Source organism: Hemiscyllium ocellatum, chromosome 15 (assembly GCF_020745735.1).
Source record: "Hemiscyllium ocellatum isolate sHemOce1 chromosome 15, sHemOce1.pat.X.cur, whole genome shotgun sequence".
NCBI classification, from domain to species: Eukaryota; Metazoa; Chordata; class Chondrichthyes; order Orectolobiformes; family Hemiscylliidae; genus Hemiscyllium; species Hemiscyllium ocellatum.
The window spans coordinates 47,598,714-47,619,432 of NC_083415.1; the positions used below are offsets into that span (position 1 = coordinate 47,598,714).

General features: G+C 40.1%; 1 protein-coding gene across 4 annotated transcripts in view; it reads left to right on the forward strand.

Annotated features, from left to right (window-relative positions):
* The window catches only part of manbal (mannosidase beta like), a 48,684-nt gene extending 44,220 nt beyond the window's left edge, over positions 1-4,464 (forward strand). For all 4 annotated transcript variants that reach the window (XM_060836098.1, XM_060836100.1, XM_060836097.1 and 1 more), the window contains exon 3: positions 2,897-4,464. In XM_060836098.1, coding sequence (XP_060692081.1) covers positions 2,897-3,004 — 108 coding nt within the window. In that variant the 3' untranslated portion in view covers positions 3,005-4,464. The remainder of the gene's footprint in view (positions 1-2,896) is intronic.
* The last annotated feature ends 16,255 nt before the right edge of the window (positions 4,465-20,719 follow it).

Here is a 20,719-nt window from a genome sequence, read left to right on the forward strand (position 1 = left end):
GACGTCCAGGCTAGGCTGAAAGCCATAATATGAAACTGTAAGATGATATTAGAAAAGTTACTAGTATGATACCAGCTATAAGGCATTATTGATTTTATGACAAAGGGGCTGGCAATGAAATAAAATATCCTGGGTTTGTTTGTGTGATGGGGAAAATCAGATCTCCAGCACAAAGGTGAATGAGGCTTTAACTGTAAGTGATTACACATGACAATGCGAAGATTGGATAGATTATAAAAACAAAATTATCAACATTTGAGAGCACCAATTTATGTACTTGAGAGATATTAGTCAGAATGGACTTGGCAAATGTAAATATATCCAGGAAAGTGGAGAAAGTTTAGATAAATCAAGGAAGTAATCCTGAAAGCAATAGACTAATGTGAACAACAATGGTGTGAAGCTTAAAGGGTGTGCTGTTTGTTTGATTGGGATTAGCAAACAGCTCACACAGAAAGGATATTTGAAACAAAGAAGAAAATGATTCTGAATTACAGAAACAATATGCAAAGATTTGTTTTGAGTGTAACATATTAGAAAGGCCAGAAAGGAAAATTATAGGAATTGAGTAATAATTTATATGTTTCTATGTTTTCTAATATGGATACAAAGAGAAAACAGAAAAATAAGAATGTGGAACTGAGGAGGAGATGGTAACTGACACTATGTAGGTTGTGCAAATGCTAAGTACTACTTCTGTCTCCACTTGTTTTTTCAAAAATATGCTTTACTCATAAAAGTTGATTACATAACAGTTCAAATTTAATATTATGTAATGCACAGTACTGTTCAATTTCTTTCATTACAACGTGACACTGATGAGCCTCATTACCCTTACAATGCAGCTTACATTTGCAATGTATATTTTCTGTCAAACATTCTCTGGCACATGCAGTTCAAGACGTTTTAGAGAGATTTCAGCTCTTCAGTGTACTATGGCAGGAGGACTGTAGACTTTGGCCTTTTACTGTTGAGCCTCTGTAGCAGCCAGCACAAGCTTTAGTGCATACTTAGCACCTTGGGAAGTACTTGGAAATGATCCTCCATCACTGACAACAACTCTTTCCACTGGAAGACCAGCAGAATTTGTCTAGGCCAAAGAGTGTCCTTTTATTGAGTTGATGGTCCTCCAGCATCAGTTGATATTTGTCTTGATCTGTACCTCGCTACAGCTCATGGAGCATGAAGTTTGAAAGATTTGACCACGAAGAAACCAGGATAAAAAAAAATCATAAAAGATAGCCAGAATCATTTACTGATGAAGTCTTGCTAATCTACAGCACTTAACTTTCATGGTGTCTCTATAATTCAATTCCTTTAGAAACATTGATACTGAAAATAATACACATTCACTGCAGATTTTACTATTGACATGTAATTTTAGAATGTACACTATCCCAAAGGTAATAAAGTATGACTGAGAGAAAGATTGACATTGATAGTCTAAAAGGATGCTAGAGAGATAAGAGATCTCTGAGATAAAGTGGATTGATGCAAAGCAAATATCAAACTACAAAATGGAATGTTTGCTGAAAAATATGGTTGGAGATCCTAGAAGAAGGTTAGCTTGTATTATGAGGAGTTATATAAAATATAGAAAATTATCTTTGTTTTGTAATTATTTGAATGTGCTATAATTTTTTTTTGTTTAAAGTAAAGGATGTTGCAGGATTTCCTTCAAAATATTTGATAACAAAATCCCACCTATGTTGCTTCTGCCACTAGAGCCTGTGTATCTGCAACTAGGGTAATTTTAGCCACCTGTTTTATCTTCCAGACGAAGATTCGACACTCTCGATTTTCACTTATTAAGAGCCGTACTTGAGTACCCACCTGAAAGTTTGACATGGAAAGCCAAACTAAGAAAGGATAATTTCACGTTCTTTGGATTACCCAAGAATGAGAACATGAGTACTAATTTCTACGAAGTTTCCTTAATGTTTCACTTTCCCTCAAAACCACCTTGATAAAGTGTCCTTCACCTGGCTGGTAAATTCAAATAGCTCTTAACTTCTTTTTATTCACACAAAAGGTGTGGGTGTCATTGGCTGGGCCAGTGTTTACTGCGCAGTCCCAGCTGACCTTGAGAAGGTGGTAATGAGCTGCTTTCTTGAACCTGCAGTCCATATCACAGCTGGTCTTGTGTAAAAACATAGACAGTTTAGCTAATCAAGCAATCTGTTTGCTCTGATTCTTTGTTGTAAGATCATTTTTCTGTGATTCTGATTTATCAGGCTACGTATAACATTTCAAAAATCTGTTTATTATTCACTCCTGAAGTATTCTGATTAATGTCTCGACCCATTTGTTTAAAATTCAATCTGTGTGTTCAAACTTAACATGATGTTGTTATTGTTATATTTCTTCTTAACATCAGTTTAAAAAAAACCCTGAAATGTAGGTAATAGTACAACTCCATAATGACTTCAACACTCTCAGTTGATTTGAAGCATTAACAAGAAGGGCATTCATAAATGCTGTGCTCGCTGTGGTAGAGATCTGGAGGACAGTGGCCATGAAGGGAAGTAAAAAGTAATGTGCTACAATTTCATTGTGCCCTTTGCTTTGAGAGCTTGTCGTAATTCTGATTTCTTTGTATGGTGCATGGCCATCTGTAAAATGGAAATTAATAGGATCAAATGTGTTTGTTGTGAAACAATTTTTAGGAATCACGAACTGTAATTTTTATTTAAAACTCAATGGGTGGCATTTATTATACATGCTTGCATTTTTTTTTAGTTTATTTGAAATATCTTTGTATTAGGCCACTATTTTATCAGCATTTGAATGTGCCCAAAATGACAAATCTGGAAAGAGGAACTATATTTTAAAAAATATTTTTGTCTTATTGTACATATTTTGAAACTATTTTGTTTCTGAATTTTCTCCTCATCAGGAATGGGAAAAATCTGAATCAAAGCCTTTGGATACAAGTAAAAAACAGAAGCCTCCAACGCCTTCCTCAGGCAAAAAAGCCAAGAAAGAGAGCAAAAAGAAGAGATAGCTTACCAGAAGAGAAACAGAGTTAAAACAAGACATTTCTATGGTGGTTCTGCTTTTGTATTAATTGTTCCTGAAAACGTACAAACTTTTTTGAAAAAAAATCCATGCTGTTTATATGTATGATGGCCTTTCACAAAACTGTACTGCAGCTTCAACCTTAAGTTCACTTGCCTGCATCCTCTGTAAATTTTAAAATTACCAGGTTAGAACCAGCTTTGTAGTGTTAGTTACTGTATCTAAAGCTACACATTAATCTTTCATTACCAAAAATGGTTCTTTAATATTGCTGTGGACTATGGTCTCAGGAGAGCAGCACTTCTCCATATTTACGCACTACTTAAACACTACATAAATTCTCCCTAAAAGTAAATAAGAATAAATATTTATAACCTTTCTTCCACAATGAGCCTGGAACCAGCTAGAAGTTCATATTGCTGTGCACCCCAAAACCATAGATTTTTATGGTTTGAGCATTTTTACAATGCAGGAATGAGGGCTTTTTAAAACTCACAGAAAAATCTAAGTCCATAAATTTCACAATAGTTTTCCAGTTTCCTGGAAAGCTTCAGGACACCTTCTCCCCCTTTCACCACAAATGCCAGAAAGCAATGTTGATAGCTATTTTGTTTTCTCACATATTTCTTCTTTGGGAATTTAGGGCCTGGGTCTCTACTACCAGCCCAACTGAGACTAGAAGGCTGAGTGAAAGTGGTCTGTTAGTAATGAACAGCCAGACTTTAACATAAAACAACTGGGAAATTAGGCAACAAATGTTTCTTGAGCAGCCCAGCAAAATTTGTGACCAGTGTTCCAAGTAAAGGTACTGAACTTAGACCACCAGAACCTCCCACCTTATCTTGCATATTTTGACATCATCCATAAAATTGTAAATCAACTGGAGTATCTCTTTCCCTCCTCCAGCGCAACTTTTTTTTAAAAAAAAGCCGCCTGATGATTGTTTCCAGTTGCCTTTACATTTTTATTGGGTGGCTCAGTGGTTAGCACTGCTGTTTCACAGTGCCAGGGACTCCAGTTCGATTCTGTCCGTGTGAAGTTTACACATTCTCCCCGTGTCTGCATGGGCTTCCTCTGAGTGCTTTGGTTTCCCTCCACAATCCAAAGAGTGCTGGTCAGATGAATTGACCATGCTAAATTGCCCATAGTGTTAGATGCATTAGTTAGGGGTAAATATAGGATAGGAGAATGGGTATGGGTGGGTTACCCTTCAGGGGGTTGGTGCGGATTTGTTGGGCCAAAGGGCCTGTTCTCATACTGAAGGGAATCTAAGCATCCAGATTTCCAGGTTATTTTGTAGGAGAAGGTTATGGCACAATTGTTCATGTTTAGATCATAAATTATAATTACATCAAACACTATGTCAAAATTAATTACTATGTGACTGGAATGCTTTCCTTTGTATTTTCTAAAAGTCAAATAAAATGATTTTTTCTGTCAATAATATTTGCTGCATTTAGAGTGACGTGAATTTGGTGATCTGCTGAAATGGCCTGTTCATTGTATGAAGATTTATGGAATCCTTTCAGAATTAAGCTTCTGTTCCCAGCCGTTAAATGTATTGAAATTAATATTTCTCATTTGTCAACAGCACACTTTACACACTTGTTAAATATAGATGAATTTTGTTACTATTCTTCTTATTTTCTTTATACCAGGAATGTAAACAGTTGGTTTGCATTACCAGAATCTAGCTTTAAAATGTATGGAGCTATTCAGGGTTGAAAGGATTTGTGAATATGGACAGTAACAGCCAGATGTAACTATATCTGAAAGTTAATGCATATTGTTAGTCGATATTTTGTATCTGGAATATTTGTATCAGGAACTTACACTTAAAGCTAGCAGTCTGAATTTGGCACCATAATGAAACTGTATAGTGTAATCTGCAGAACTAAGCAATTCGATGGATTTTACTGAAACTCAGATGGTCTGTGGATTTATGCTTGTACAGATGTGCAGTGCCTCACTTTGTTATTTGAAAACGGGAAATATATTTGCTTTCTCTGGAAAAAAATTAAGAAGTTTAGAAAATGCAGTTGGACTTTTATTGCAACCAGCACAAATTCAAGCCTGTTTTATTTTGCCCTCTATTGGGAATTTCCACAACATTCTTGAGAAACAGCTGAGCATTTCAATACCATGTTATCTTTCCAGACTTGCACAAACACATTCAGATCTATGTGAAAATAGCAGTAAATCTGAACTATAAAATATATTGAGAAATACATACTGGATCTTTCATTAAATTTTTATCATGCTTTATTTTAATAATCTTGACCTTCTCCTTTCAAGTTGTCAGTAGAGAAGGCTGAAAGAAATTGATGAATGTAAATTAATTGATTCTTAAATCTATATGAAATATAATGTATGATACTGTATACTACAAATGGAAGTAGGCTGATTTGAATTAGATTCTGGATTAGTGGTGCTGGAAGAGCACAGCAGTTCAGGCAGCATCCGAGGAGCAGTAAAATCGATGTTTTGGGCAAAAGCCCTTCATCAGGAATGATGAAGGGCTTTTGCCCGAAACGTTGATTTTACTGCTCCTCGGATGCTGCCTGAACTGCGCTCTTCCAGCACCACTAATCCAGAATCTGGTTTCCAGCATCTGCAGTCATTATTTTTACCTAGTTGATTTGAATTAGAATTAAATCTGACTGTAGGAGACTCAGTTTTATCATAACTATGGTGAGATTTGAACCCAAATTTCCAAAGCGTTAACCGGAGTCTCTGATTGGATGACATTATCACTACACCATTACCTCTGTCCCAATTTACATGCTTTACAAGTATGACGTTTAACTTGGGGAATTAAATTCTTAAATGTCAGATAAAATGATGGTCAGAATCTTTTACCCCAGAGGTGAATTTTCTAATACTGGGGGGCATCCACTTAAGGTGAGAGGGGGAAGTTCAAAGGGGATGTGAGGGGCAAGCTTTTCCTAACACAGAGAGTGATTGGAGTCTGGAACGTGCTGCCATTAATGGTGGTGAAGGTAGATACGATAGGGGCGGTTCAGGGACTTCTAGATAAGCACATGAATATGCAAAGAATGGACTAATGACAGGTAGAAGGGATTAGTTTAATTTGCCATCATGTTCATAGGCTGAAGGGTCTGTTCCTGTGCTGTACTCTTTTATGACCTACAAAGAGAATCACCTGATTGAGAAGCTGGTAAACAAACTTCCCATACCAATCAAAGGATGCCAGTCTTAATAAGGTCAGAGTTGAAAGTTGGAAAATCTTAAGCAATGGGTGATCACCCTCTGGATGTCTTTGGCAGAGGCAGAATGTTTACAGTTAATTATTAGCATGGCTCCAAAACTCAAAAGGTAAAACGTTGTTTATTTTCACATCAGTTTGGAAGGTAATGCATGTTCTATGGAAATGGGTCAGCAGGGAGTCACTGATACGTTTTGGGCTTTATCTGAGTGTTCTCTCACAAACCAGCAACCTACTTAGGAGCAGCTTTGAAACTGACAGAGAAAACCTGCCAGGAATTACAGAACAGCTGGAGGAAATGAAGAGAGTGTTCTGATTTTAAAAAGCATGATGTGGAGGTGCCAGTGTTGGGCTTGGATGGACAAAGTTAAAAAGTTACAACACCTTGGTTATAGTCCAACAGGTTTATTTGGAAGTACAAGCTTTCGGAGCACTGCTCCTTCATCCAGTAGCTAATGGGGCAGGATCATAGGACACACAACTTACAGTAAAATATCAAAGTGCCTACAACTGGTGCAATTTATTGAATAAATCTCAATTGCTGTTAAATCTTTAATCACTTAGAATGGGTTTCAGGTTTTGATTCATTAAGATGTAAATCCCAGAACTCTTTCATTGTACTTCCAATAAACCTATTGGCCCATAACCAGGTGTTGTGATTTTTAATGTTGATTTTAAAAGCCAATAGCGAGAATGCAAGTGAGATCACGTTTGAGTTGAGGAATCCCCAATTGAGACATTGAAGGGGAATTGCAGAGTTTCTTATCTGAATGCTAGTAGAAGTATCCCATAAGATATTATACCTCTGAATAGGAACACTAAATAGAAATTAATTTGAGAGAGTTATGCATACTTTCATTCGATTCCTAGAAAAGTAAAAGAACACGAGATCAGGGCAATGCATTGGGAACTCTTAGTGAAAGTTAAACACACAGATTGCTGTATCAGCATTTCTGCTGAGGGTTTTGAGTCTAAAGTACAGTACAATCATAGTGTTAATAGAACTTACTTTGTTTAATTCTTGAGCAGTAAAGTTATTTTTATTTAAAATATGAAACGATGATGTTTGGTCCTATCAGTTATATACTGGGAATTGAATTTCTCTTCAAATGTTATTGGTCTCCATTGAGATCGTAATACAAACTTTTGGAATAAATGGTATAATGTGACAAAAATGCTTCATTTACTTTGCCTGAGCAGATACTGTAGAGTGTGTCAATTTATTGAAAGAAAAGTAATGGCATCATGATTATAAAGCTGAACCTTCTGTTTATTATTACATTTTCTATCAAGATGGTTGTGCTGCAAAATTGATGCTTATGTAGTCTTTCCTAATTCTGTAGATATAGGTTATTTTAGAATAGTACCCTTTTAAAATAATCTTCCTTCATTAAGTGCAGCTGTTCTATGAATTCTCAGGAACTGGGAGAGAAGAAAAATTTACTTCCTTGTTTTAAATGTGTTAATAAATACACGGGTTGAGAATAGTCCCACATCGTATGAGCAGAATTTGGAGGAGTGTTCCAATAAAATACTTGTATTGAGTAGCATTCTGTACTGAACTGAACAAAGTTTAGGAAAGGAACGGAATCCTAAAAGAACTCTTACATCAACCATTGACAGTCACAAATATCGACAGAGACTACATTATCACAACTGACTAGCTCACTGATATTTCTGGTAAATGTGCCCAGATGGTTTTTGCGACTGGTTTCTCAGGTTTGACAGCAGTGTAAACTCTAGTTAAAACTGAGCTGAATGTACAACAGGACAAAAGAATCCTTGCTACTCAAGTAGAAATAGGACATGGATCAATTAAGTTAATATAAAGTTTGCTTTCGTTGATGTATTTTTGGCCAAACAGAACCTACTGTGTTATACAATTATCGTTGTTTAATAATGCTGTATTACAGAAGTTACCAGCTGTAACCTCAGCCAAGGGAAAGAAGTATTTTGGCACCAGCTGATGTAATTGCCATCACAGCTAATGAAAATATTCCATTCCTCTTAAAAATTGATCTAAACAGTTGCGATACCTGGGGAGTGAAAGCGATGCAAGACACTTTGAAAATGCATTTATTTTTATGTGCATGGGTGATGTTTCTACACCATGCAGTGTTACAATCCCTAAGAGATTTATGACCTTTTTAAAAAAAGGTTTGTGGAACTTCCAGATGATAACTGAAAGAATAATACATCAATATTTCATGATTTTAGATGTTTAGAGTGACAGCTGACTAAAATAAATCTATTTACCAAACAGTCTTTTTAGCCATTTGGTAAATTGCAGATTGGAATACCCTCTCCTAACTCCTAGCCTGAACCAAAGGAAAAACACTCTTGGAATACATTCATATTTTTCAGAATCAATTCAAAGTGATTCTTAGCTCTTGAGAGTTTATTCTAAATATTTTCTTCCTCAGTCTGGGAACATGCAATCTTTGAACTGTCTTTCTCAGCAAGCCTTTCTTTTCGCAGAGGCTCTCCCTCAAGCACAAACTAGTTTGATTCTTCCAATCCCACTTTAACTCCTATGAGTTTTGTCTTCTTCACCCAAGCACAAATTCCCACCTGTATTTCTTCGAGGCAATCCAGTGAAGCTTCTTTGATTTTAGCTGAAACACTCGATCTTGAATCTAGATAGACTGAAAACTCTATCATGAACTTGGATAGCCTATAACTTCAATTTTTATAATTGCATTCGCAGATTTTTAAAAATATATCTGGCAGTGCTATAACACACAACATCAGCTTTTCTCATCACCAAATTACCTGCAGCATTTTCAATGATTAAATACCACCAATAAATCACCTATTTTCCCAATTGATCGATTTATATGCAAAGCCCATGAAGGACAATGCAAACCACCAATGAGATGGGCAAGGGTAGGGAGAAAGGATGGAGGCTAATTCAAAATGGAGTTGGAAGGTGTGGCTTCCATTTATTCCTTTTCCATGACAATGTGAATCAAATGGTCATCAATCTCAGTGGAATTGCTAATTGGCTGTCTTTGAGAACTCAACTCTCTTTCATAGAATCATACAGCACAGAAACAGATTCCTTGTTCCAATTAGTCCATGCCAAACATAATCACAAACTAACCTCATCCCACCTGCCTGCTTCTGGTCCATATCCCTGCAAACGTTTCCTATTCATGTATTTGATCCAAGTATCTTTTAAACATTGCCCACATCTGTTCATTCCACATGTGAATCACCTTCTCTGTAAAAATTTTTCCCCACATATCTTTTTAAGTCTGTCTCCTTTCACATTAAACATTTGTCCCCTAGTTGTTGTGGTTCTGTTCGCCGAGCTGGAAGTTTTTGTTGCAAACGTTTCGTCCCCTGGCTAGGCGACATCATCAGTGCTCTGGAGCCTCCTGCGAAGCGCTTGTTTGATGTTTCTTCCGGTATTTATAGTGGTCTGTCCTTGCCGCTTCCGGGTGTCAGTTTCAGCTGTCCGCTGTAGTGGTTGGTATATTGGGTCCAGGTCGATGTGTTTGTTGATGGAGTTTGTGGATGAATGCCATGCCTCTAGGAATTCCCTGGCTGTTCTCTGTCTGGCTTGCCCTATGATAGTAGTGTTTTCCCAGTCGAATTCATGTTGCTTGTTGTCTGCGTGTGTGGCTACTAGGGATAGCTGGTCATGTCGTTTCGTGGCTAGTTGATGTTCATGTATGCGGATTGTTAGCTGTCTTCCTGTTTGTCCTATATAGTGTTTTGTGCAGTCCTTGCATGGTATTTTGTAAACTACATTAGTTTTGCTCATGTTGGGTATCGGGTCCTTTGTTCTAGTGAGTTGCTGTCAGAGCGTGGCTGTTGGTTTGTGTGCCGTTATGAGTCCTAAGGGTCGCAGTAGTCTGGCTGTCAGTTCTGAAACGCTCCTGATGTATGGTAGTGTGGCTAGTCCTTTTGGTTGTGGCATGTCCTCGTTCCGTGGTCTGTCTCTTAGACATCTGTTGATAAAGTTGCGCGGGTATCCGTTTTTGGTGAATACCTTGTATAGGTGTTCCTCTTCCTCTTTTTGCAGTTCTGGTGTACTGCAGTGTGTTGTGGCTCTTTTGAATAGTGTCCTGATGCAGCTTCGTTTGTGTGTGTTGGGGTGGTTACTTTCATAGTTTAGGACTTGGTCTGTGTGTGTTGTTTTCCTGTGTACCCTTGTGGTGAATTCTCCGTTCGGTGTTCTCTGTACTATCACGTCTAGGAATGGGAGTTGGCTATCCTTTTCTTCTTCTCTCGTGAACCAATCCCTGTGGAACCTTGCTGGTAACAGGCCTCCAATCTGAAAAGCAGCTCTCCACCATCACTCTCTGCCTCCCAATCATTAAGCCAATTACATAGACCAGATCTAACAACTGAAGTTCTAAATTGGAGGAAAGCTAATTTTGACAGTATTAAGCAAGAACTTTCAAAAGATGATTGGATGCAGACGTTCACAGGTAAAGAGATGGCTGGAAAATGGGAAGCCTTCAGAAATGAGATAATGAGAATCGAGAAACAATATATTCCTGTCAGGGTGAAAGGAAAGGCTGGCAGGTATAGAGAATGCTGGATGACCAGAGAAATTGAGGATTTAGTTAAGAAAAAGAAGGAAGCATATGTCAAGTATAGACAGGAGAGATTGGGTGAATCCTTAGAAGAGTATACAGGCAGTAGAGAAATCAGGAGGGCAAAAAGGGACAAGAGATAACTTTGGCAAATTGAGTTAAGGAGAATACTTTTTTTAAGAAAACATTAAGGACAAAAGGGTAACTAGGAAGAGAATAGGGCCCCTCAAAGATCAGCAAGGTGACCTTTGTGTGGAGCCGCAGGAGATGGGGGAGATATTAAACAAGTATTTTGCATCAGTATTTACTGTGCAAAAAGAAATTAAAAGTATAGAATATGGGAAAAGAGATGGTGACATCAAGGTTTGAAAAGATTTGAGGCTCAGGTTGAGGTTTTGGATGTAGGTTTGATCGTTGAACTGGAAGGTTCATTTTTAGATGTTTCGTCACCATACTAGGTTACATCTTCCATGAGCCTCCAGACAAAGCACTGCTGGTGTTTCCTGCTTTCTATTTATATGTTTGGGTTTCCTTACATTGGCCATGTCATTTCCTGTGGTGATGTCATTTCCTATGGTGATGACATTTCCTGTTCTTTTTCTCAGGGGGTGGTAAATGGGATCCAAGTCAATGTGTTTGTTGATAGAGTTGTTGCCAGACTACTCAGACCACTTGGCATCATGGTAGCCCACAAATCCAACAACACACTAAAACAGCAGTTAGTGGACCTGAAAGACCCTATACAGACAACAAGTAAAACTAATGTCACTTACAGAATGCTATGCAAAAACTGTAACAAACACTACATTGGACAACCAGGCTGAAAACTAGCCACCAGGATACATGAACATAACTAGCCACAAAACGACATGACCCTCTCTCACTAGTATCCTTACATACAGATGAGGAAGGATACCACTTCAACTGAGACAACACATCCATCCTAGGACAAGCCAAACAGAGACATGCATGAGAAATCCTAGAAGCATGATATTCCAACTGGAACTCTATCAACAAACACATTAACTTGGATCCCATTTACCACCCCCTGAGAAAAAGATCAGGAAATGACATCACCAACCCAAGGAAACCCAAACATATAAATAGAAAGCAGGAAACACCAGCATTACTTCATCCAGAGGCTCACTGAAGATGTTACCTAGTATGGTAACAAAACATCAGCGAGCAAACCTACATCCAGAGATGGTGACATATTGAAAAATGTCCATATTACAGAGGAGGAGGTGCTGGATGTCTTGAAACACATAAAGATGGATAAATCCCCAGGACCTGATCAGGTGTTCCTGAGAACTCTGTGGGAAACTAGGGAAGTGGTTGCTGGCCCCCTTGCTGAGATATTTGTACCAAAGATAGTCACAGGTGAAGTGGCAGAAGACTGGAGGTCGGTAATGTGGTAAGGACAAGCCAGGAAACTATAGATCGGTGAGCCTGATATTGGTGGTGGGTATGTTGTTGGAGGGAAAACTGAGGGACAGGATTTACACATACTTGGACAGGCAAGGACTGATTAGGGATAGTCAGCATGGCTTTGTGCATGGGAAATCATGTCTCACGAACTTGATTGAGTTTTTTGAAAAAGTAACAAAACAGATTGATGTGGGCAGAGCAGTAGATGTGATCTAGATGGACTTCAATAAGGCATTCAGTAAGGTTCCCCATAAGAGACTGGTTAGCAAGGTTAGATCTCTTGGAATACAGGGAGAACTAGCCATTTGGATACAGAACTGGCTCAAAGGTAGAAGACAGAGAGTGGTGGTGGAGGGTTGTTTTTCAGACTGGAGGCCTGTGACCACTGGAGTACCACTAGGATCGGTGCTGGGTCCTCTACTTTTTGTCATTTATATAAATGGTTTGGATGTGAACATAGGAGGTATAGTTAGTAAGTTTGCAGATGACACCAAAATTGGAGGGGAAATGGACAGTGAAGAAGGTTACCTCAGAATACAACAGGATCTTGACCAGATGGGCCAGGAGGAGTGAGGAGATGGCTGAGGAGTGGCAGATGGAGTTTAATTTAGAGAAATGTGAGGTGCTGCATTTTGGGAAGCAAATCTTAGCAGGACTTATGTACTTAATGGTAAGGTCCTAGGGAGTGTTGCTGAACAAAGAGACCTTGGAGTGCAGGATTATAACTCCTTGAAAGTGGAGTCGCAGTTAGATATGATAGTGAAGAAGGCATTTGGTATACTTTCCTTTATTGGTCAGAAAATTGAGTCCAGGAGGTGGGAGGTCATATTGTGACTGTATTGTTGGAATATTGCATGAGAGTACTCAGTATAAGAGTTGGAAGGTCATGTTGTGGCTGTACAGGACATTGGTTAGGCCACGTTTGGAATGTTGCACGCAATTCAGATCTCCTTTCTATTGCAAGGATGTTAAGACCATAAGACCATAAGACATAGGAGTGGAATTAAGGCCATTCGGCCCATCAAGTCCACTCCGCCATTCAATCATGGCTGATGCGCATTTCAACTCCACTTACCCGCATTCTCCCCGTAGCCCTTAATTCCTCGAGACATTAAGAATCTATCAATCTCTGCCTTGAAGACATTTAGCGTTCCGCCCTCCATTGCACTCCGCGGCAATGAATTCCACAGCCCCACCACTCTCTGGCTGAAGAAATGTCTCCGCATTTCTGTTCTGAATTGACCCTCTCTAATTTTAAGGCTGTGTCCACGGGTCATAGTCTCCTCGCCTAACGAAAAAATTTTCCTAGCGTCCACCCTTTCCAAGCCATGTATTATCTTGTAAGTTTCTATTAAGTCTCCCCTTAATCTTCTAAACTCCAATGAATACAATCCCAGGATCCTCAGCCGTTCCTCGTATGTTAGACCAACCATTCCAGGGAACATCCGTGTGAATCTCCGCTGGACATGTTCCAGTGCCAGTATGTCCTTCCTGATGTGTGGGGACCAGAACTGGACACACTACTCCAAATGGGGCCTAACCAGAGCTTTATAAAGTCTCAGTAGCACAACGGTGCTTTTATATTCCAACCCTCTTGAGATAAGTGACAACATTGCATTCGCTTTCTTAATCACGGACTCAACCTGCATGTTTACCTTTAGCGAATCTTCAACTAGCCCTCCCAGATTCCTTTGTACTTTGGCTTTATGAATTTTCTCACCATTTAGAAAGTAGTCTATGCTTTTATTCTTTTTGCCAAAGTGCAAGACCTAGCATTTGCTCAAGTTGAATTCCATCAACCATTTCCTGGACCACTCTCCCAAACTGTCCAGATCCTTCTGCAGCCTCCCCACTTCCTCAGTACTACCTGCCTGTCCACCTAACTTCATATCATCTGCAAACTTTGCTAGAATGCCCCCAGTCCCTTCATCTAGATCATTAATATATAATGTGAACAGCTGTGGCCCCAACACAGAACCCTGCAGGACACCGCTTGTCACCGGCTGCCATTCCGAAAAAGAACTCTCTGCCTTCTGTCAGACAGCCAATCCTCAATCTATCCCAGTAGCTCACCTTGAACACCATGGGCCCTCACCTTGCTCAGCAGCCTCCCGTGTGGCACCTTATCAAAGGCATTTTGGAAGTCTAGATAGACCACATCCACTGGGTTTCCCTGGTCTAACCTACTTGTCACCTCTTCAAAGAATTCCAACAGGTTTGTCAGACATGACCTCCCCTTAAACTTGTGAAACTTGAAAGGGTTCAGAAAAGATTTACAAGGATGTTGCTAGGTTTGGAGGATTTGAGCTATAGGGAGAGGCTGAATAGGCTAGGGCTGTTTTCCCTGGAACGTTGGAGGCTGAGGGGTGGCATTATAGAGGTTAACAAAATTATGAGGGGCTCTCCTGAGGTGGTGGAGTCCAGAACTAGAGGACATAGGTTTACAGTGAGAGGGGAAAGATATAAAAGGGACCTAAGGGGCAACGTTTTCACGCAGAGGGTGATGGATGTATGGAATGAGCTGCCAGAGGAAGTAGTAGAGGCTAGTACAATTGCAGCATTTAAAAGGTATCTGGATGGGTATATGAATAGGAAGGGTTTATGGGCCAAGCGCTGGCAAATGGGACTAGATTAGGCTGGGATGTCTGGTCAGCATGGATGAGTTAGACTGAAGGGTATGTTTCCATGCTGTACTTCACTTAACTCTATGACTCGACTTATCCAATTGGCAAACTCTCTAAATCTCACCTTGGAACTAAATGGACAGTTTGATGTGCAACTGTTTTGAAGCTGATGTATTCAAATCCCACATGACTTTGGAGACTTTTGGTCTCCATTGTTAACACATAGACTGCTGCCATTAGCAGTAAGTAATATCTTCTTCGGAGTTAAATAATGTAAGTCTTCCTTTAATCTCTAACAATAAAATGATCCAGGAATAGTGTCAGTCAGACTGCAGAACAAAGCTGAAAAATGTGTTGCTGGAAAAGCGCAGCAGGTCAGACAGCATCCAAGAAGCAGGAGAATCGACGTTTCGGGTATAAGCCCTTCTTCAAGTATCTCCTGCTCCTTGGATGCTGCCTGACCTGCTGCGCTTTTCCAGCAACACATTTTTCAGCTCTGATCTCCAGCATCTGCAGTCCTCACTTTCTCCTAGACTGCAGAACAATCACATAATCACCTTCACCTCACCATAATTTGAAGACACAGTTCCAAAACATAACTATCTTATAAAACCTCATATTTATAACACCAGATTAGTACTACCATTATTCGTGTCCTTCCTTTAGTTAAGCATAGGATGCCTGGGAACATATGCAGCATGGTCAAACTGCAGTGTATTGTTAACATCCTCACTACTAAAGATAGTTTCTCTGATGATCATTCTTTGCAGATATGTGCAATTGAAGGTACCCAGTTTTCCTAGAGAACTCAAAAGGTTGAAATGATTCTGGGTAATCCAAGATAGAGGATGGAAAAAATGGTGACTGTAAGAGCTGGTCCTTTTTGAGGTATTTTAGGTGTTGGAGGTGATTTCCTCGAGTTCCAGGAGCAACAATTGCTGTTTTATATGCTGTTGGATTATTTTGGAACTTTGGAGAATAAAGAGTCGAAACCATAGCACTTTTAAAAGGGAGAAGGACAGACAAAGACAGTAAGCACATGGTCAGTGAGGGAGAGAGAGAGAGTAGGAAACCCACACTGCTAACCGACACAGCAGTGAGTCTGCGCAGTTACTGCCTTTGCTGTTTGAATTCATGTTGCTGGATATCGGAGTGTGTCTGGGAAAATTAACAATCAGTGAAATTCATAACTGATCTTGGAGGAACCTGTGTGGAAAAGCTCACAGCACAAAAACAGATAGTGCATTTTTTAATGTGTAACCTTGCTGTTAGTTTATAGTAGTAAGTAGATGGGTTGTTTTGTGATTATATGTTTTATTGAAATCTGTTTCTTGATTAAATTTTAAAAAATACCATCTGTAAGTACTAAGTTAGTCTGGAGCACTCGTTTTAGAGCAAAACAATGGTGCTATTTTCTGGGTCAGTAAATTGTGAAGGAGCAAAGATGGCCTTTAGTGGAGCGATATGTCCTTCCCCTGTCGGATGTGGGAGCTTAGGGAGATTTTACAGGTTACTGAGGAGTATGTCTGCAGGAAGTGTGTTTGGTTGTGAATCCTATCAGATTGAATGAATCAGTTGGAATGACAGTTAGAGGAAATGAGGAATTTACAAGAACTAGGGGATGTGATGGATGGCAGTTATAGGAAGGGAGAAAAGCAACAGATACAGTCACATAGATGAGTTAACTCCAGGAAAGGTAAGAACAGTAGGCAGGTTGTGCAGGAATGTACTGTGGCTATCTTCATCTCAAGAAAGTGTGCTGTCTTGGAAACTGTAGAGGGACATGTAGCGTGAACAGCCAAGTTTCTAGTATTGAGACTGACTCTAATGTAATGCAGTACAACAGATCCAAAGTGATTGATTATGATAAGTGATTCTCTAGACCGAGGCATAGGCAGATGTTTCTGCGGCCAGCAGTGAAAAATCAGAATGGTGCTTGCCTCCCTGGTGCCAGGATCAAGGATGCCTCAGAGAGGGTGAAGAATGTTCTCAAGGGGGAGTGAGATCATCAGGGGGTCATTGTACACATTGGAACTAATGAAATAGGAAGAGAAAAGGATGAGATTCTGAAGGGAGAATATAGAAAGTTAGGCAGGAATTTAAAAAGAAGGTCCTTGAGGATCATGATATCTGGATTACTCCCGGTGCTACGAACTAGTGAGGACAGGAATAGGAGGGTAGAGCAGATGAATGCATGGCTGAGGAGCTGGTGCAGGGGTGAAGGTTTCACATTTTTGGATCATTGGAATCTCTTCTGGGGTAGAGATTTCCCCTCCCATGTCCCCACTCCACTCCAAAAACCTTTCACTGCTAACGCAAGAAGTGCAAAACCTGTGCCTACATTACTCCCCTCACCTCCGTCCAAGGTCTCAATGGATCCTTCCACATCTGACAGAACGTTACTTGTGCTTCCACACACGTCATCTACTGTAATCGTTGCACCCAATGTGGTCTCCTCTACCTCGGGGAGATTGTACATGAATTGGAAGAGGACTAATATGCTGACAGGGAGATTTGCTAGAGCTGCTCAGGAGGATTTAAACAAGTAAGATAGGGGAGTGAGACCCATTGAAATAGTGAGGAAAGAGATCAATCTGAGACTGGTACAGTGGGGAAAGGAGCAAGTCAATGAGTCAGGGCTGGAAGGAACAAAGCAGAGAATGAGGTAGAACTGATAAATTAAACTGCATTTATTTTGATACAAGAGGCCTAACAGGGAAGGCAGATGAACTCAGAGCATGGTTGGGAATGTAGGACTGGGATATCATAGCAATTACAGAAACGTGGCTCAGAGATGGACAGGACTGACATGACTGTTTCAGGATACAAATGCTACAGGAAGGATAAAAAGGGAGGCAAGAGAGGAGGGGGAGTGACGTTTTTGATTACGGATAGCATTACAGCTGTACTTAGGGAGGATATTCCTGGGAATATATTCAGGGAGATTATTTGGGTGGAACTGAGAAATAGGTTGATCACCTTCTTGGGATTGTATTATAGACACCTTAATAGTTAGCCAGAAATTGAGAAACAAATTTGGAAGGAAATTTCAGTTATCTATAAGAATAATAAGGTAGTTTTGGTAGGGGATTTTAACTTTCTAAACATAAACTGGGGACTGAGTCAAGAGTGTAGTGCTTGAAAGGCACAGCAGGTAAGGCAGCATTTGAGGAGCAGGAGAATCGACAAGCCCTTCATCAGGAATTAGCTTGTGGGCCGGTGGGGGGGTGGGGAAAGGGTGCTGAGACATAAATGGGAAGGGGGTGGGGTTGGGGCACAGTATCTGTGAATGTGATAGGTAGATGAAGGTGGGGGTGGTGAAGATGATAGGTTGGAGAGGAGGGTGAAATGAATAGGTGGGAAGGAAGATGGACAGGTCAAGAGGGCAGCACTGGGTTGGAGGCTTGGTGCTGAGATAAGGTGGGGGGAGGGGAAATGAGGAAACTGGCGAAATCCCCATTGATCCTATGTGGTTGAATGCTCCGAAGGTGGAAGATGAGGTGTTCTTCCTCCAGAAGTAGAGCAGTTAGGGTTTGGTGGAGGCCCAGGACCTGCATGTCCTTGATAAGGTGGGAGGGGGAGTTGAAGTGTTTGGCCATGGAGCAGTGGGGTTGGTTGGTGCAGATGTCCTAGAGATGTTCTCTGAAATGATTCACAAGTTGCGTCCTGTCTCCCCGAGGTAGAGGAGACCACATCGGGTGCAACGATTACAGTAGATGACGTGTGTGGAAGCACAAGTAACATTCTGTCAGATGTGGAAGGATCCATTGAGACCTTGGACGGAGGTGAGGGGAGTAATGTAGGCACAGGTTTTGCACTTCTTGCGTTAGCAGAGAAAGGTGCTTGGAGTGGGGTGGGGACATGGGAGGGGAAATTGTGGTCTTTGAAGAAGGAGGCCATCTGGTGTGTTATGTGGTGGAACTGGTCCTCCTGGAAGCAGATATGGCAGAGGCAGAGGAATTGGGAGTAAGGGATAGCATTTTTACGGGAAACAGGGTGGGAGGAGGTGCAGCCCAGGTAACTGTGGGATTGGTGGGTTTGTAGTAGATGTCTGTGGTTAGTCAGTTGCAGCCTCCAATCTCATGTTATACAAAGACTATTTGTGAGAACTATATATCAGTTATATAATATAATGATACTGAAAACCTTGCCTTGTATTCCATTTCCTTTGACTGATAATCCTCTTCGTTATTTGGTATAACATTTCCTGCTTTTTACAGGAAAAAAAACATTCGTTTGGCATAAATTTGTGCCAATTGTGGTATTTACAAATGGGACGTGTATTCCCGGCTACTGGACAGTCTATTGCAATGGTTTAATATATAATTGTTATGATACCTTTACGAATAAAAACATTGGCTCCTTCTACCTTCTCAATTAAGCTTATATGATCTTCATTACTTTAGAGGTAATGGCTTTTTAAGGACCTGCACTTATTCGTTAGCGCTTGCTTCTAATACATGACCTTTTCCTATCACTATAAAGTCACTGGTTATTTCTTTCCTAGCTCACCAACTCATTTAAAACAATTTGGCTTTTAAATTACCAAAATTTCCTTTGACTGAGAGTTACAGATAAATTGCTGACAACCATGTTAACTCTTGACAGCTCAGTTTCTTTTGGTTGAAGTGACTTCCTTATAGGGTTCTGAAGCTTTGTAAACATCAGACTGGTACAGCAGCAATAATATGCAGATAGGCGCTATTGTCACGACTGCATCAACAATCCATGAAGTGCATGTTGAGAGTAACTCATAATAGTGGCTTCCATTTTTGATGTGACTGGCAATTCACAAATAGCCTGACTCTTAGGTACCTATAGGACTAATAGCTATAATATACTGTGTTCATCTTGTAAAAGGCACCTTGCCTTCAGAACCTGCTGAGACCTCAATCATAGAAACAGAAGTGCTTGATTTCCCTTTTCAACAACTTCTGTATATGGATGCACAATGCTGCTGTTGGAAATACTGCCAATGATAGTATCAGCTATTTTACTTCTAAGTTGTGAATGTATATCCACATTCCTATCTCCTCATATCCCACTGTTTTAACAAGCCTGAGTTTGGATGGGGGATGGTTGGTTGCTACAAAGGAGGTGACTGAAATACAAAAGTAGAGTCAAGTTTAAGTCAAGTCCCCAGGATAGGCAGCCATTTTAACTGCAGACCTTACAAAGGTCCTCATAGTATCAAACCCATTAACAATGGTTGCTGGCAAGGATCCTAGCCATATGAGGCTCAGGTGAGTATGAGAAGTTTAAAAAAAATCTTGTTCTGTGTGGAACAGGAGGAGCAAATATCCGGAATATCAGCCTGACTCTTTGGGAATTTTGGCTTACAGCTGTCAGTAGTCACTTAATTTCAGGCGATGTCATAGTTGCGGCTGCAAATAAGTCATCAGGGATTCTAGGTAGCATTGCCAACTCTGGGAGGTTTCCTCACAACCTGTTGGCCACAAACCTGGTGCCTCCCTCTGTGGTCCTGCTATTGGTCACCCAATAGCTCCATCCTTGTAGTGCACCACTTTTCCACATTAACGAGAACACCCAATCTTGACTGTCAAATGACATCTTAAAAGAAGGTTAATGTTTAAAACAAATGAAGAATACTTTTTGAACCATTTCTATGATTTGTCTCTGAATGGCTAGCATCAATATCCTAGAGATTAATCGTCAATTTCTGGAGAATCCATAACAAATCTAGAAGGCTGGCCAATCTAGTTCTTGGTCCAGAGTGTAGTGTTGGAAAAGCACAGTAGGTCCAGCAGCATTCGAGGACTAGGAAAATTGACATTTCGGGTATAAGCCCTTCATCAGGAATGGTTCTGATCTCCAGCAACTGCAGTCCTCACTTTCTCCCAATCTAGTTCTTGCCC